We start from the raw sequence: 18,729 nt of genomic DNA on the forward strand, positions 1-18,729 counted from the left end.
ATGCATGTTAATGACATCAGCCTGAACAATCTGCAACCTGCTGCTAATAGTAAGGCACTGCTTCGTTCTAAAAGGTCAGTGTTAACGTCACTGACCAAAACCCGGATAATACAAGTAATTGTGTAATTACTTGAGTCATTAAAAAAAATAGCCCCGCAGCATGACTTTTACTTTGTTAAATGTTCCAAAATTATTTTCTACTAAAAAAACATGATAAATGTAATATTGTGAGACATATAAAAACACTGTCATCTAAATAACAATGGGTGTGTTTGTGTGAGTCCAAGTGAAGTAAAAATGAGCAAAACCGATTTTTGACTATAGATGTTGTGACAACACTATTGCAGTGACGAATGATTTCAATAGAATATTGGGAGAATTTGTGAATCAGATCCCAAGCCATGTTATTTTATATACCTCATAGGGGAGAACGGGGTCAGCTGGGACAGGGGGTGAGTTGGGATAGCGCCTTTTTAGCAAGTTAGAAACTCAACTCAACTCAACTCAACTCAACTTTATTTATAAAGCGCTTTAAAACAACCACAGCTGAAACAAAGTGCTGTACACAGGAGGTCATAAAACAACAAAACAGTGAGATAATAAAAAGCAGTTAAAACAAAAAACAATAAAAACAACAACAAACAAATAAAAACAGAGCGAGGTCTCATGCTGGGTTAAAAGCCAGTGAGTAAAAGTGGGTTTTAAGGTGGGTTTTAAAAACAGACAGTGAGGAGGCCTGTCTGATGTGCAGAGGTAGATTATTCTACATTTTTGGAGCAGCAACGGAGAATGCACGGTCTCCTCTAAGCGTTCGCTTGGACCTCGGTACCTCAAGGAGCAGCTGATCAGCTGACCTGAGGCACCGGGCAGGGGCGTAGGGGTGAAGAAGCTCAGAGAGGTAAGGCGGGGAGAGGCCATTTAAAGATTTAAAAACAAATAAAAGGATCTTAAAATGAACTCTAAAGTGCATAGGCAGCCAGTGGAGGGAGGCCAGGATGGGTGTAATGTGCTCTCTCATTCGTACTCCAGTTAGCAGACGGCAGCATTCTGGACTAACTGGAGACGTGCAAGGGAGGACTGGCTAACTCCAAAATAAAGTGCATTGCAGTAATCCAGCCGGGATGTGATGAAGGCATGGATTACTGCTTCAAAGTGCTGATGTGCAAGAAAAGGCTTCACCTTCACAAGCTGCCTGAGGTGAAAGAAACTCGACTTTACAACTGCACTAATTTGTCGGTCCAATTTAAAATCACTCTCCATCTTAAAACCCAAGTTAGTAACAGTAGACTTTGTATAAACTGCCAAAGGACCCAGATCAACAGGGGAGGAAACACAGGAGCCGCTGGGGCCAAACACCATCACCTCTGTTTTTTTCTCATTAAAATTTAAAAAGTTTAGGGCCATCCAGGCTTTGATATCTTCAAGACATGACAGCAGGGGTTTGAGGGAAAAGGCATCGCTCTCACTCAGAGGGACATATATCTGGCTGTCACCAGCATAGCAATGAAAAGCGACACCATGCTTTCTGAGGATAGACCCTAGGGGAAGCATATACAGGGGGAAAAGCAGGGGTCCTAAAATTGAACCCTGTGGGACCCCATATAAAAGCGGAGCGGAGGAGGATTCACATGCACCGAACAACACACGTAGTCCTGTCGGCTAAGTAGGACCTGAACCAGTCCAGGGCACTACCACCAATGCCCACTAGCTGCTGCAGACGTTTTAACAAAATGTTGTGGTCTACAGTGTCAAAGGCAGCGGTCAAGTCGAGCAGGACAAGAACAACATAGTTGCCACTATCATTTGCCGTTAAAATGTCATTAAAAACTTTTAAAAGGGCAGTTTCTGTGCTATGCAAAGTTTTAAAACCAGACTGAAAAACCTCCATAATATTGCAATCATCAAGGAAAGTTTTTAGTTGTGCACAGACAATTTTCTCCAGGATTTTAGAAATAAAAGGCAACTGCAGCCCCTTTTACTCTGCCTGCTCAAGGCGGGAACATCATGCCAACATGATGCCTCACCTTGCTGTACATACGATACAATCTCAGAATGTGGGGACAGAGTGGTCTCGCCTTTAATCCGCCACAGGAGGTAGTAACAGCACCATTATGGTGTCTGTGTGGGTATGACGTTTTGACAACATGTTATGCCTGCAACCCCCTGTGGGAGATTTAAAAAGTTGCTGTTAGCAATTAGCGGCTAACTCAAAGAAGAAGAACAGCAGCCGTGAATGTCTGCAAATTGGAAAAACAATGAGGCCCAGGAGCTCCTTAGCTCCGAGCAGAGGACCACATGAGCTGCCATATAATAGGGGCGGTAAATGATTGCTAATGCCATTGTTCTTGTTGTTGTTGATGTTATATGTAACACTAGAGGTCGACGCTTTTGTCTTCCATGTCATGGCTGTCATACCTCTTCTGATTTTGCGATGCAGTGTGTAATCACAAGCTGGAGCGGAATGATGCTGCTGTTGTTTGGTTCTGTGTAAAAATGCAAAGGAGGCATAAAGATGAACTTCATATGGACTTTGCAATAGCATGATCTCTGTATGAAAAGGGTTTATGCCGATGCCATTCACCATGCTCATACTCAGCCACACCCTCTTCACTTTCAATGTCAGGGTGGAGACCGTCTGACTCTACTTAACATTTTATTTACAGTTTTGAAATCTACAGCATGTAAGTACATTTTTGGCTCTTTTGTTATTTTTCTTCTACCATACTGTTTTTAGTGATCACACATATAAAAATCACACCAATGGAGAGCTGATTTCCAGCTGTATCTGTTGATATTAGCGTTAGCTGTCAGGATTTGTGTTGGTAGCACAGTAGTCCAAAGTGTGTCTACTCTCCCTGGGACAGTTGGGACAGTAGTGTTTATAGTTCGTACCTTGATGCAAATCAACAAAAACAACATTTTCACTTACTGAAAGAGGCCCGCTGTGAGGTCACCAGGTGAATGCTAAATCTACTAAGAGTTTTAGACTGCTGAGCTGAATCAGGCAATGTACAAAATGCATGGACTTCATAGAGGTCTACATTCCAACCCATGAACATAGTTTGATTTTGCACAGTTTAACTTTTGTTTTTAAGAGTTTTTGGGGGGCTTTTTGTTATTATTGAATAGGACAGCTTTGGTGTGAAGAGGGAGTGAGAGAGGGGATGATATGCAGCAAAGGGTCACAGGTAGGAGACCAACCTGCAGCCGCTACATAAGGACACACGCACCTTTGTACAACCATGGGCGCCCCATGGTTCAACAGTTTAACTGTTTTTAACTCCTAAGTTGTTGTTCTTGACTTTATTTTGCAGAATAAAACAAACTCAAAAGCCCACATAAACCTATAGGCTACATGTAGCCCATGAGCTGTTGGGTGACACTCAGATGAAGACTTGAAGAAAGACAAAGCAATTTATGAAAATACAGTGACTTCACAAATGTTTTTTCTTTTCAAAGAAAAATGAACATTTTTCAATTTTTCTATTTTTCAATTTTTTTCCCAATACTTTTTTTCTAAGCCCAGAACAAGATGTCCCTACTGCCCCTATCTCCCTGCTTCCATAATCGTCCTGGGGAGGAATTTGGGATACTGAACTTCTACATTTAACAAAATCGTGCCTCTCACATTCGGGTTGGGCCCTAGGAAAATTAAGAAGCTGTTAGAAGACACCTGTGTGTGCTCAGGGATCAAATTATTTTCATTACTGTCCAAGACTAGCCTGGAAATCCAGACCCAAATCTAGAAAGATTTAGGGTCTGGCTATGAGTAATGCAAATGGCCCAACTCGAGGGGCGGCACCAAGCATGCATTTGAAAATATCACTGCACGCAATTGGATAACACTACGACCAATCAGAACAATACACGGGGTGACGTATCCAGAGCTTAGCTACCAGCAGAGCTAACTGGTAGATTAGACTCTTGCCATATCTGGTTGGCAAAACAGCAAAAACGTCCTTCTTGCAAAGGAAAGACTCGAGCGCCATCTTCTGTTCCTCTTTTAGAGAAAAAGCCAAGTCTAACTCGTTCATTGTAGCGGCCAAAGCCGTTTCAAACAACTGGTGTTCATCCGTAGCCATTTTGCAATGTTTACTGACTGATTCCGGACTTCGTCGTCGCAGCGCTGTCGTCATCTGTTTAGCTCGCCTCTGGCCCGCCGATATCAGATACACCGATGTGATTGGTGCAGCTCGGCTCCAACGGCATGGGTAATGAGCATCATTACTGATTGCCAGAGTGACTCGCTGAGCAAATTCAAATTGTGCTCTCGCGAGAACCAAGACGTCTGTGAGCAATGGAAGGTTACTTCATGTACATACAGAAGTGTTCCAACTGACCCCGCTCTCCCCTACTGAATCTCCATCACCTGATCCAACCATTAGTTCAACTCTTTATTAGACCTCAAAAATCTCTGGAACAGCATGATATATATATACTGTAAATGTTCCATTCAGAAGTGGAGAGGATTAACATGTATGTTCATAGTACTTTATGGTGCTGCTCCCTGCAAAACATATGATCATAAATAAAAATATGTAGGGACCTCTGACTTGAGCAACTTAGAAGATCACTCCCTGTGAACAGATAAAACTTTTATGAGACAAGGATCTCAAACCTGCAGAGTGGTTTGATCAGAGGGGGGTCATGGGATTTAGTAGTATTTAAGAGATGGGTGTGGTTGAAACATGCTTCATGCCCGGATTTGAGGATCCTTCTGCAAGCACCCACCGCGTGATCTGGCTGCCTGTTTCTGAATGATGATATTCAGAAAAAAAAAACAGGAACCGTGAGGATAACAGACCGAGAGGGCCGCCGATCATTATATACAGGCAGAAAATGCGCACAGTCGATCCACTGATGGGCTGATTTCTTGCAGCCAGAAGCTTTTTTGTGATGCCATTATTTCCTATATGAGGCAGATCTTTACTCAGTAATTCATCGCTGGCTCAGAGGCGGTTGTCCTGATGAAGTGTCGGCAGAGGGAGGAGGAAACCAAAGAGAGGAAGGAAACGAGGATAACGTCACGAAAAGCAGAATCGGAGTAAAAAAGGACTGAATAGTATTTAATGGACAGTGCTTGATGCGGGGCCGGGGGACCGAGCTGAATTGTGTTTGTTTACGACGCATTGGACAAAGATGTTTTTGTTAACTGGTCTGGCGTGAAAAGAAGGGGACAACATATCGAGGAGGAAACAGCAACACAGCAGCAGCAGCAGATTTCATCTTTTTCAGGAGGCTCCACTAAAGCAGAGAAATGGAAATGTGTGTAGCCCTCCTCCGTTTGCCTGTTCGCTGAAGGATTTGGAAACAGCCTCATCGTGACACACGCAGTTTAAAGTGGATTTCAGTCAGATAGTTCAATCCTCCACGAGATTTTTTTTTGCCTTGGGGGGTACGTTGCTTTCAGGGTTTTTTTGCACGGCAGAATAAAAAGCAGCAAAATCATCGGGAGAATTAACAGGTAGCCACCCATTATCAAACGCTGTGACAGCCGCTGTAGGTCAGTGTATTGAGTGTAAGATGGCTGGGTGATGATGTGCCTATTCGTGGCATCATTTCGACTAAATTAATTTAGCTACATCCGCATTGTGGGAGCTCAGCATCTGAAACAAGATGTGGCCAAGGCCTTCATCTGCTCACTCTGATCAATATGTGATGTAGCCTGCATTCATGGGGCCTGCCTTCCTATTTCAGTACACTAGGAGTCTTTAGATGCTGCGGATGGTGAAATGAAAATCTGAATCTGGCTTCTTTCTTTCCTGTGCGGAGCTCCCAGTCCAGGCCTGGGAGTGAGCACAGTTTCTATGACATTAACATTTCCTCTGCCAAACATGCAGTATGGTTGTAGGTTGTAGGCTCTGCACTCTCCTCCAGCTGCAGATGTAGCCATGCCATGTTGGTGTACTTCCACATCACATTCAAAGGGGTGGGGCCAGTCACACTTTGGCATCATGCTCTTTGAATTTCTGTCTTATTGTGTTAGACAATTTGCTCTCAAAGGCCAGTACACTCCCTTGATGCTTCATTCTAATGCTCAGCTTCCTCATCTGCATCATTATGAAGAGGTATTTGCCTCATATCTGCTACTAGGCCATGCATCAGTGCAGGTGGAGCCTGTATGATATGTGTCTTTCTCTCTGTCCATTGATATTACTTCTGCACAGATCTGCTCACTCTCCAGTAGATGCTCGCAGGGCGACAAAAACATGCATCCGAGCATCTGGCTGGACCCATCCAGGCCTGATCTCTGATGCATCACCCCCCCTCAGTTTCTCTCCTCCTCATTGGCTAAATGAACAGCTGTGCCAGGAGACTGAGACCCATAATGCACCCTTTTTGGCTTCCATTAGTGCCGTGTGATCCATCTGGTCGCAGGTCCCTCCAGGGAACAGTGACCTACTGTAGCTAATTGCTCTTCCTTTGCAGTGTGCATTGTGTGCTTGTTTGCTGTGGATTTGAATTTCTCCGCAAATGCAAATAGAAGCTCCCTGTTTGGGAAGCTATTTGAATGTGTAACTGTCAGAGAACAGGAAAAGCTGCTTCCTGCTGAAAGCATGATGTGATGTACAGTGTGTGTGACCCCAGTTGGCCCAGAGCTGAGTAATACATGAACCGCAGTGCCTCAGATGACAAAAAGATGACTTTGTCCAGCATTGGCACAAGTTCTGACTTGATACACCACCTGTAAGTGCAGTGTAACAAGTCTCCTCGGCTTTTAAGGGAGTGTTCGCTCTGTATCTGCTGCCTGGTAGCGATCCTGGCTGCTCGATAGCAGCTTAGTCATTACAGATTATTCTCCTCAGTTAAACCAGGCATGGTTGCACAGCCATAAACAGATTACAAGGTTTTTTCTCACTATGTGGGTTCAGTAAACCTTAGAGATTAAAATGTGTGGGTTTTATTTTATTAATTCTTTTCCAAATCAGGGACGCACTGTATTTTAAGTAAATTATTTTACTTAACTGATTCATTTTTGATGAGGGCGGATTCCTGGATTACTGGATTATAAAAGCATAAAATTCTGATAATCCCAATGGGCCTCACTGATACGCGGTGGAAGTCATTTTCATTAAAGTGGAAAGAGACAAGATTTTGCTCAAACTTAGCATTATGAAGTAAATGACTGCATAATGTGATGACTTACATAATCGACTTTTAGATTGGTTCCCTACAAGCCTCACTGTCACTGTGTAACTCTGCCACCTGGGTACGATCTCTTGGGAAAACTAAGGCTCAATTTACAGCACAAAGGAAGTGCGTCAACCATTGTGCAACCCAAACAGGAAGACGATGGTGCTTTTGTTTTCGCTAGTAGCTATCGGTGGCTATCCCCAATTACAAAAGAGTATTAATGTTAGGTCTTTGCAGTTAATATTGCCAGTAGCAGAGATGGTGGACGTTGAGATGACACTTTATAAATCAGAGTCTGATATTTCAACTTTCCAACAGGTGACGGCTCAGACAAATCCAAAATGAGTGAGCTGGAGCAGCTTCGTCAGGAGGCCGAGCAACTTAGGAACCAGATAAGAGTGAGTCTACTGTTTTTATAGTTCAGTTTTCATCATGATAAGGCTGATATATTTACATGTTGTGTAATGTCTTGTTTTTTAATCTTATGATTCCATGTCTGTCAGGATGCTAGGAAAGCATGTGGAGATTCAACCCTGACACAGGTAAGTGCCAGTGAATGTCCCAGGTGGTAAGATACAGAGCCATAATAAATATTTATAAATGTTTTTGAGGTTCTGGTTTGGTGACCGTCGATTTTGAGTTTTTTGGTTCACATAAAAAAAAGCAAAAATCTTTTTTTAATCAAATCTTATTATCTTACTTATCTTATACTTCTTATTTTGTAACAGAGTTTGGAAAAAATAGATTATTCATTAACAGTTTTTTTTTCTTGAATCCAGTATAAACATGGAGGTATACCATTTTTCTGTGCTGCACCTTATACATTACTCTGATGTCATCATTTCCAAATTAATTTTTACATCTAAATTTATGAAATATTGGCTATTTCTGAGCTGCTTTGTCTTCAGTGTCGTAGAGTGAAACCTGCCCATTACACACACGTATTAATAACAAGAAAACACTGAATTTGATCAGAACTAATGTTTTAATTAACCTCTCCTCACTAACCTAGATAACTGCTGGTCTGGATCCTGTGGGGAGGATTCAGATGAGGACGAGACGCACCCTCCGGGGACACCTCGCTAAGATCTACGCCATGCACTGGGGCACAGACTCAAAGTGAGACTATACTGTTGTAAACGTTCCAAATGTTGTCGACTTTGATTGTGATTAAAGCATATTGGTGCTGTGCATCCATTAAATTAACCATTACAAGTTGAATAAATTACATTTCAATATGGAAAAAAACAAGCAAATATAATATGTAATCAACTTCCCAAAGTGGTGGGTCAGCTATGTTCCCCGGCTCTATTTTCCCTCCCTAGTGCTAATTAGCAGGTGTTAGCATGCTAACAGGCTACACTAAGATGGTGAACATGGTAAGCCTACTTCACCTCAGCATGTTAGCGTTGTCATTGTGGTAGCATGCTGATGTTAGCATTTAGCTAAAAGCACTGCTGTGCCTAAAACAGCCTCACAAAACTGAGAGCATTTCTGAGTTTTCAAAAACCCAGAGCCAAAACATTCAAATGTGTCTCTTTCATACATGTGTGAAGCAGTTTAGGTTCAGAACTACAGACTCAAAATTCTGAAATATTTGGTTGAAGCAAAGTTTTTAACATTTTGCCTGTTAGTAGTAGTGGACCAGTCACTGTGAAAGACTGGGATGTTTGTTTCTAACTGGAGTGGACAGAATTAGTTGATGAACACTAACTTAACGTCCATCTATAGATAAAGGTGTGAAATGTTTGGATGTTTGACTCCGCAGGCTTCTGGTTAGTGCCTCTCAAGATGGAAAACTGATCATCTGGGACAGCTACACCACTAACAAGGTAAGGTCAGCTGAGTAATTCTTCTCATCAGCTGGAAAAATAGTCACACTTGGCCTCCGTCCGAACTGGAAGTGAAAGTGGAGTAAAGTCTTTCTCCTGTAGGAGTGTGGTTGACTCATAACAGCTTCCTCTGAAACCACTGCCATGACTTATTCTAACATTTACAGTGACATTAGCATCAATGTTCAGTGTTAATACTAACCCATTTTAAGACTCTGACTAAGGGGGTGGCATTGGGTTTTTCTTCTACTCCACAAGTTACACGTCTGTTACTTCCAAATACCTTCCAACTGTAGATACATGCCATCCCTCTGCGCTCCTCCTGGGTGATGACCTGCGCGTACGCCCCCTCTGGGAACTACGTGGCCTGCGGAGGCCTGGACAACATCTGCTCCATCTACTGCTTGAAGACTCGCGAGGGCAACGTCAGGGTCAGCAGGGAGCTACCTGGCCACACAGGTGAGAGAACATCACGCTCTCAACCGCTTCTCTTTGACTCTTCCTACAAGTCAAACTAATGAGATGTTTCAGACGAGCGTTGCAGCAGTCCTGTGCCTTGTGGGAAAGCTCTGTTCCCAAACCCCTAAACAATGAAGATTTCATTTACATGGCTAATTAATCGCAGGGCAGCGCCGTCGTAATGAGCTGAGACATCAACTCCTGTCTGTGAGACTCCGGTTTGTGACACTGTAGCGACTGTGCTGCTCTGTGTAATTTGGAAAATGGGCTGCAACCTAAATATCAAGATGTCTGCATGATGCGTTCACAACTGTAAGCTTTATTTGCAGCAAGTGCTTTGTAGACGACTATTTTCTCACAAAGTATCAGGTGTCTGTGAGAGTCAACACAACAGAAAGAACAATATCCAGTTCCATCATAAATTACTTTCTAAATTGATATAAATGTATATAAATAGGAGAAATGACACTTGCATTACCTCTCCACCTTTACCCTAATGTTTTGAACATTCAGTGTCCTCTTACAGTAATCCTATTTGGTGCTTATTGTATTACAGCAGACGCTAGTAACGCCACTACTACTACAAACACCTGTACTCTGTCCTTTCAGGTTACCTGTCCTGTTGCCGCTTCATTGATGACAATCAAATCATCACGAGTTCAGGAGACACCACATGGTGAGCCACAGACTTCAAAACGCTGACACTGTGCAGTGCTAACGTGTTTTCCAGAGCCGATCTGTGTCTAACTCTGCGCTCTCCGCCCCAGTGCACTGTGGGACATCGAGACAAGTCAGCAGACCACAGTTTTCTCGGGCCACACCGGTGATGTCATGAGTCTGTCCCTGTCGCCCGACCTCCGCACCTTTGTGTCAGGAGCCTGCGACGCCTCGGTCAAACTGTGGGACATCAGGGACAGCATGTGCCGGCAGACCTTCATAGGCCACGAGTCGGACATCAACGCCATCTGTGTGAGTGTGCCGTCAGGGCAGAGGTGGCCTTGTGACCAAAGTACAAGCTGTCAAATTTGTCTCTTTATTGGTACTGTCTCATTCATCTGGGATCGTAGTTTACAGGGGCACTGCGTCAGGCATGAGGCATTCTGGCTTCGTGTGTGTAGTCCTAGGTGTATTGCCTTTGAGCAGGCTTTGGTTGCATGCAGGTAAACAGTGCGTATGGAGAGCAAATGAGGCGAAATGCATTGGCCTGAATGCAGTCATGGAGCTCATCAGCTGTCGTCTGACAGTATTATAGCTTTGTAGACGTCACCAGAACCCTCAAAATATTGGCCGTTGTCCCTAGAAGCTAAATCATCGCCAATGGGTTCTCAGATCGTGGGAAGTGCTACTCAGTCCGCAAAAACAGTTGTATATGTTCTCCGTAATCTCTAGAGGAGCTTGGTGAAGTCTTAAAGGTCCAGTGTGTAGGATTTAGTGGCATCTAGCAGTGAGGTTGCAGAACTAAAACTTCTCCAAGCGTGGAGGAGAACTACAGTGGTTGGCGCAAAAATGTGAATGGCTCAACCTAGAGCTGATGTTTGGTTTGTCCATTCTGGGCTACTGTAGAAACAACATGGCAGACTCCATGGAAGAGGACGTGCCCTGTATGTAGATAGAAACGGCTCATTTGAAGGTAAAGAAAATGTAATTTCAGGTGATTAGAAACTAACGGTTGTGAATATTGTAGATGCCGCTAAATCCTACACACTGCACCTTTAAAAATTAGCAGTCCCAGTAACAAATCTGTGTGTACCAGAGATCGACCCTGTTCTGTCTGTTAACTGATGTGTCTGTTCGATATTCCAAACTGTCTGGCACAGGTACAGTATCAGGCCAACATTCGTCTGAAGTGGTAGTCTCTCCCTCCTGTGCGCCGTCTAATACACTATTAACTGTTCAGCTCCAGGATTTGTCTCGGTGACGTCACACACTGTCTTGTCTCCAGCTTTGGGGGGGGTGGGGGGGGGATTTAAACTCAGAGCACGCTAGAGGATTAACTAGATTATCAATTAACACCATATCTGAACATCCTGCATCAGTCCAGACTCCAATTGAGACAGGCTCCAGTTGGAGTCTGGACTGATGCAGGTTACATCTGGTAGATGACAGGTGGGCAGATTCAGAAGTGAAATATGGTGATCATCTCTCAGACTGATCAGATTTAGTCTGACAGAGTCAGCAGTGAGAGCAGTGTTGGTCGTATTAGAGCATGCAGGGAAGAGGGAACTCTTCTCCCACGCAGAGTCACAAACCTGTCGTCTCTTGTTAAGAGTGTCTTGATAGAGCTGTATCCGCACTTCCTGCTTCTCATCCATCTTCCCGTGCTCCTCCTCAGTTCTTTCCCAACGGCAGCGCCTTCGCCACAGGCTCTGACGACGCCACCTGCAGGCTGTTTGACCTGCGTGCAGACCAGGAGCTCAGCCTCTACTGCCATGACAACATTATCTGTGGCATCACCTCCGTGGCTTTCTCACGCTCTGGCCGTTTGCTGCTGGCTGGCTACGACGACTTTAACTGCAACATCTGGGACGCCATGAAGGGAGACAGAGCAGGTGGGTGGAAGAGGCGAGAGAAAAGATTCAATCTGAAGCTGAAGTGAGGAATATATTCAGTTCAGTTGTCATCTTTTGTAGCTGTCGTCGCCTCCAACACAAAAACTTCTTTTACTATTCCTTCTGCCACAGAGGGACGATTGTAGGTGTGTTTATACATTTGACCTTCAACTAAAACTACTTCAGGATGGGTTTTTTTGCATTTTAATGTAAAAAATGTCAACAACAGCCCCCTTCAACAAGGAAAGGCACCATTTTGTATCACTGCAAAGTCAAATTGACTCTATCTGACCTCCATCTGCAATATTTCACTGAAAAACTAAGTGAAAGTGTTGGGTGCAAAAAGGAGTGACTGAAAAACTAAAACCATGATGCTCACTTTCAATATGCAGTTCAGAGGCTAGTTCACCTCTTTGTTAAGAGTTGAACTGTTCAGATTTCTGTATAGATAAAGAGCAGTTATACTTTGCACATCTCTTAGTTTCAGAATGTGCCAGACTCACCAGTGAGTTCACATGTCACAAGTCTTACTTTGTAAAAAAACATAAAAATAAAAAGTTTGGTCAAGCGACCCACCCTGTGTTGCAAGTTAAAGCAGTTATAAACACAAGGTCGCTGTGTTCTGTGTGTTTTATTTATTTATTTATTTTTTAAGTTTCGGCGCAGTCTGGAGAGCAAAACATTTCACACTAACAAGTCTTCCTTTGTTTGTCCTCGTCCCCCCTGCAGGGGTCCTGGCCGGCCATGACAATCGTGTGAGCTGTCTGGGTGTGAACGATGACGGCATGGCGGTGTGCACCGGGTCCTGGGACAGCTTCCTTAAGATCTGGAACTGAGCCATGCACATAAACAGCAAACACACACACACACACACACACACACACACACACACACGCACGCACACGTCCAACACACAGACACCGCTCCCATCTCGGGACACAGTTTGCACCCTGTATTCACTGTATGTAAGATTCAACAGACAAACTGCAACATTGTACTGTATATAATATATATGACTTAGGTATGAGTTTACACACACACACACACACACACTGTACGCAGACATCACAAGACCTGAACACACACACACACACACTACCTACAGCTAATTTAAGTGCACGGCAGCAAGGTAACAGTACAACACACACACACACACACACACACACACACAATCTGTAAAATGTTAAAATGTGACAAAACACAGTTGAGTCCTCAGCTGCTCAAATGAAACACGCAAACACCACTATTACCTGAAGCCTTTTAACACGTCCAACACGCTCAGTCACACAACACACACACACACACACACACACACACACACACACACACACACACACACACACACACACACTCTTTTTCCTGAGAGACACTGCTCCTCCAGTTAAACAGAGGAGAAGATGTTATTGGACAATTCTGTCTTTGTTTACAATGAAGTCCAAAATGCACTTCAGACAAATTTTTTCTGTACTATTTTTGTCTCCGTACCACATGTATCTCAAGCGATGCTAATGTGAAGGAAGAACGGTCATGAAGGAGAATCATGTGAGTCCATTAACACTGAGAAAAATAAAAAAAACACTGACAGACAGGATGGGCCGATGATTGACAGAGTCCAAGGAAAATATCAGCTCTTATTTTCATCCGGCTCCAAACATCATGTAATCACTGTTTTTATAGATATACCCCCCCCCTCCCCCACATACATCCCATCTGCTCTTAAGCTTTTGTTTTATTCTTTTTTTTTTTTTTTTTACACTTATTTTATTCATGTTCTCCCTGTGTGCCTCAGATACACTTTAAGGATTATTAATAGAGAATATTGACAAAGTTACAAAAAAAAAAGAGAGAGATTCAGGAGGTGGGTGGAAAAATAAAAGCATTATAAGACACATCTTAATAAAGCAGGAGCCAGTATTCATACTTTGACTTTGTCAATGTATTATCTGGATATTATGATGGTATAATTGTACATAATATTAATAAATAATAGCCTCTCCTGCCAGGTTTTGTGGTTTCTTTTGTAAAGCAGTGTTTCTAATGTATACACTTGGACAGTGACCCCGGTGCATGACATAAAAATGTTTGTTCTGGCAACACATACATTGACATATGCTGTTTCTAAATAGCCTAAATACATTTCAGCACAAATTCTAGTTTATTATTACACAATTATTATTTTCATGTTGTTAAAATTATTTATTTAATGTATAATTATTGAATTATTTTGTAGCCTAATGAGAGGAAGAAACCTTTTTGTAATGATCTCATTATCAAGAGAACAAAGCTTGTTTTCTCACGACAACGGCTTGATTATCTCGATATTATGAGATAACAAGACTCGTTTTCTCAAACTAACAAAATAATTATCTTGTGATTGAGAAAGCAAAGCTTGTTTTCTACAGGTAACGAAGTAAAACCTTTTGTTTTCTCATGCTAACGAGTTGTTAATCTCACTGGCATGAGATGAGGGAATTAAGAATGAATTGCAAGGATGGCTGCTCTTAGAATCCCTTTGAAAACCTCAAGTTAAATTTTGCTCAGTGATAGATTTTATTTTATTTTTTAAAAAAAGCTACAGGCTTAATCGTTTTACTACTGTTAATAATAACTATGTCCTGGCAAACAGTGCCACATAACGACCCCACGTAACAAACAAAAAAGCAAAAGTTTGGTGTGGAGATGGAACAAATTTATCCTCCAGGGATCTAAAACCAATTTCAACCCAGTATAATAAGAAAAGTATAACAGAAACAACATTTTAAAACATATCTTTAAAGTTTAGTTGATCAGAAACCTTCATAAATCAATAAAACACCATCACGGATGTTATGAATCAGTGGTGCTTTGTGTTTCTACAAGTAGAAAAAGCGGTGTTATATGATATCATTTCCAGTTGTTACTCATTGTTTAACAGACTAATAGGTCAGGTATGGTAGTGCACTTAGTGCTCTCCTTATCTGCTGATTAAAGTTAAACTGAAATATTTCATTCAGTAGGATACTTTTGCAGTATGGAAGTGTTTTTACCTTCAGCCACCAGGGGGTGCTGCAGCAGCTCACTCTGCAACTCAGGTTCACAAAACAAGGCTGAAAAAAATAATCTTATAGGCAGATTATTTAATTTAGTGAATGGCATGCCTGTGAATATTGAACTGGATGTCTTGTAAAGTGGAAAATATGCCTCTCTAAAAGAAGGTAAAATGGTGAGATATATATACATATATATATGTATGTATGTCACAAATCCAGTGATAGGGACATCAGGTCCAAGCAGATTTTAGCACCATCATGTGGTCAAGCAGGATTAGATTTATATGTTTACTACTACATTGTAAAAAGCCTGTCACACCCACAGTAAACCCACACAAGTGAATTATTCTGCCTGGAAAGGCCTCTGTGTACAAGCTGCATGATTGGCATCTCTTTCTCACTCCTCTTATCTTTGGCTTTGCTGTTCGGGCCGGGGAAATGACAGCATCGTTTTTATTACCACACGGAAGTCTGGTGACATCATGCAATCAAAATGCAGCTCTGCCCACCTTCAGCCTGAGTGAAGATCTCATGGAGGTGTGCAGGGCCTTATTCAAAGAAATGTGCTTCATAGAAACTAAGATGTATTGTTTAATGGACATTTTTCAAAATGCAAAGAAATGAAACACTGATGAGATTAAGGTATTTTATTTTTCAAACAATTCTGTATTAAGACATGAATTCATTCAACACAATCTTTTTGAAAGTTTAAAGTTTATCAGTCTATGAAATACAATCTGGAGTTAACCTCTCACAAGTAACACAGACGCGCGCACACACACTAAAACATTGCAAAGATGTTTACCGTCCTTAAAAATAAAAGTTATTGAAAAAGAATAGAGGATATTGTAGTTCTGTCCAAAGATCCACGTCGTTTTAGAGCTCCCCAAGTTTGATCTGCCGCGCTCCCAGCTACAGCTGCTAATCCATTCATACGTTATTGATTAGAAATAAAAGCTATGAGAGAGGAGTGCCTCGTCAGAAGATTATCCATACTTAAGAGTTCATAAAGGCAGATTCTGGGATTTCATTAAAGCAAAACAAGAACAAGCATCCCAACAGGTGATTGTGTTAAACTGACAGAGAGAAGCAGTTATTTCTTGTAATTACAAACAAAAGTAAAGTACAGAACGACTTCTGTAACAAGCAACACACAAACCAGCTAACATTCAGTCTGCCAAAGGCCACTGAAAAACCACTTCCTGTAGGTCACGCTGAGATGGACAGCCATGGTTTGGATTTGTTCAAATGCTTGTATTGCTTAATAAAAAAGAAATGTCACCGTCTGAGAGAACAACTGTCTCTCAAGACGATGTTCTACACTCTCAGAGGCCGCCTACACCTCAGTGGCGCCTCTTTCTGTCTGATCACAAACTTTGTGCATTTTGGCTGTTCAGAGCCGCGTTACATGAATTCAGCAATCACATCTGTTTATGCTTATGGTCAAACTGACACTCAAACTAATGACTTGTGATGTTCTTTTAATGGCTCTTGGCACAAAATGAAATAGCACTTATACACCGTGAGGTGCGTTCAGGGAAATCAGCAATCAGAACTCGTCGTCTTTGTTACAAACCACAACCCATTGTAAGAATTTCTGCTGCATAAAATAAGACAACAAGATTAATATTTGAACATGACTGCCTCAATCAAAGTGATAACAGACTGTGTTACCTCACCCAAAAACTTCAAAGATATTCATCATAATTTTACAGCATGTTGAGATACAAGAGTTCAGATCGTTTCTTTATTGGGTCTTCTTAAAATAAACGTGTCTGTTTGGATCAAGTCAAATGATTTACTTGCAGTGCTATCCAGACAAAACAACTGTCAACACACACCAGACAATAAAGATGATTAAATATGACGCTATGGCATTTTGCCTCATTTTTAGTTTGACATGTTATTTTATTTAAATGAAACCAAAGTAGTTTGATGCGCCTCGTGAAGCCTGTGCACTGCAGCCGAGGTACAAACACAGTGAAGTATTTCAAATTTTACATAATGCAACATAAGTGTGTTTGTTAAAGGAGAACTCCCATTTTACACATCACAGTCTGTTTCAATTTCACTGGTAGTGAGCGCACCGACTGATGTTACCAGGCAACACCTGAGATGTTGCAGATGAAATGGTAGAGGAAATGTCTGACCGTCACTCTATATTTAGCGTTTGGGGCTCCACTTTAGCATTAGAAACACAGAGTACCGGACACCCCTGTAGCTTACTGGGCAGAGCATGTGCTATTGAGTCCTCTCCCCAGTGGCCTGTTCCTATGCTGTCTCTTGCTATCACTATCAATAAAGCAGATATATCTAAAAAGAAAAAATATCTTTAAAGAGGAAAGAAATAGAAACATACTGTCTACCAATTTAGCAATGAACTTCTGTAACGCTATAATTAAATTTAAAAAAAAGAAAGAGGTGTCAAAATTGATGCATGTCTTTCCTACTCCTGCATTCTGATGCTTCGTGAACATGGAATCAGGCAGACGGACAACACCGTCCGGAGGGCATGCAAAAAACATGCGTGATGATATGTTGCCATGGTGATGCTGTATTGTTGATAAAGAGTGGAATAAAATATATAAAATGATTTTGTTGCAATTTTTCTAGTTATGTCCAGTACTTGTCCAGTACCCGGCCACTACAAAGACATCTGGTTTCCAGTCTCACGCCGGTCTGATTCCATGTGAAACTCAGCCTTACTCCCTGTGAGAATCTGATGCCTACATTATCCACAATGCAACACAGCTGCTCACAGTTTGGCCGCATTTTCAGATATGGTTTCAGGAGGTCTGATAAACTGATCTCTTTCTAACCTCCTATTTTTTTCATTTTCACTTGTAGTCTTCAGCCCGTACTGACGCTGCCTCACGTGACATCACTTGAGGTCATTTATTAGCCCCAAAAAGATTTATACACTTTCTTTTTACATATGCAGCAGTTCTCCCCAACGCCTGTAAACAGACTTTGATGTGTAAAATCAGAGTTCCCTTTCAGGATGTTCACACCTGGTGACAGACATGCATCAAACGTAAGTTGTCAAGAAATGATAATTGACTAATCGTCTTTGTCTGTGCTGTGTACTGGTCACTGATTGGTCGATGCACTATTCAGTTGCTGAATGTTGCCTTTTTCGTGACAATACCAAAGCCAAGAGCCACGACAAGGGCCATCACGCCCCTGCACCACCTGTGTGATGTTCCTTGTCATCACCTGAGCATATTAACAGCCTGTCAACCTCACAGAGACAATTTACACCAGAGGCCAGATCCAACACCTATCTGTGAGTCACCACAAGTGTCTGAATCACAGCCACAGTTGACTCCTCTGAGAACAAGAAGACAGACAGTAGTTTTATGTCTCGACTGCTCAACAGAAATGCTGCAGGAATCGACAGTCTGTCTGCGGATTATTCGCTTTACTATAACCAACCACTCAGACTGATGACATACTGACGAGTTTGACGACTGCTGAGTGAATAAGGAAAAACAAAACAAACTCCATCTCTCTATCACACTCCATTATAGTGTTGATCTCTCTGCCTTAAAATACATTGTGCTTTGATTAATAGAGCAGTACACATTTTCATATAAATACAAATCTGTCTTATAGATGTACATTCACTTTGATTTCTTAATATAGACTAATTTACATATTTTATAAAATAGGCTTCTCAGAATATATCGAGCTACTTTCCCCACTACAAGATTACACAGTCAACAT

General features: G+C 41.9%; 1 protein-coding gene across 1 annotated transcript; it reads left to right on the top strand.

Annotated features, from left to right (window-relative positions):
* The first annotated feature begins 4,723 nt into the window (after nucleotides 1-4,723).
* On the top strand, nucleotides 4,724-14,141 carry gnb2 (guanine nucleotide binding protein (G protein), beta polypeptide 2). Its single transcript, XM_049593020.1, has 10 exons — nucleotides 4,724-5,464; nucleotides 7,453-7,532; nucleotides 7,638-7,676; nucleotides 8,147-8,253; nucleotides 8,903-8,966; nucleotides 9,263-9,425; nucleotides 10,035-10,101; nucleotides 10,193-10,394; nucleotides 11,758-11,974; nucleotides 12,704-14,141. The coding sequence occupies exons 2-10, from the start codon at nucleotides 7,476-7,478 to the stop codon at nucleotides 12,808-12,810; spliced, it is 1,023 nt and encodes a 340-aa protein (XP_049448977.1). The 5' UTR covers nucleotides 4,724-5,464; nucleotides 7,453-7,475; the 3' UTR covers nucleotides 12,811-14,141.
* The last annotated feature ends 4,588 nt before the right edge of the window (nucleotides 14,142-18,729 follow it).

This window comes from Epinephelus fuscoguttatus, linkage group LG12 (genome assembly GCF_011397635.1).
Source record: "Epinephelus fuscoguttatus linkage group LG12, E.fuscoguttatus.final_Chr_v1".
Taxonomy (NCBI): Eukaryota; Metazoa; Chordata; class Actinopteri; order Perciformes; family Serranidae; genus Epinephelus; species Epinephelus fuscoguttatus.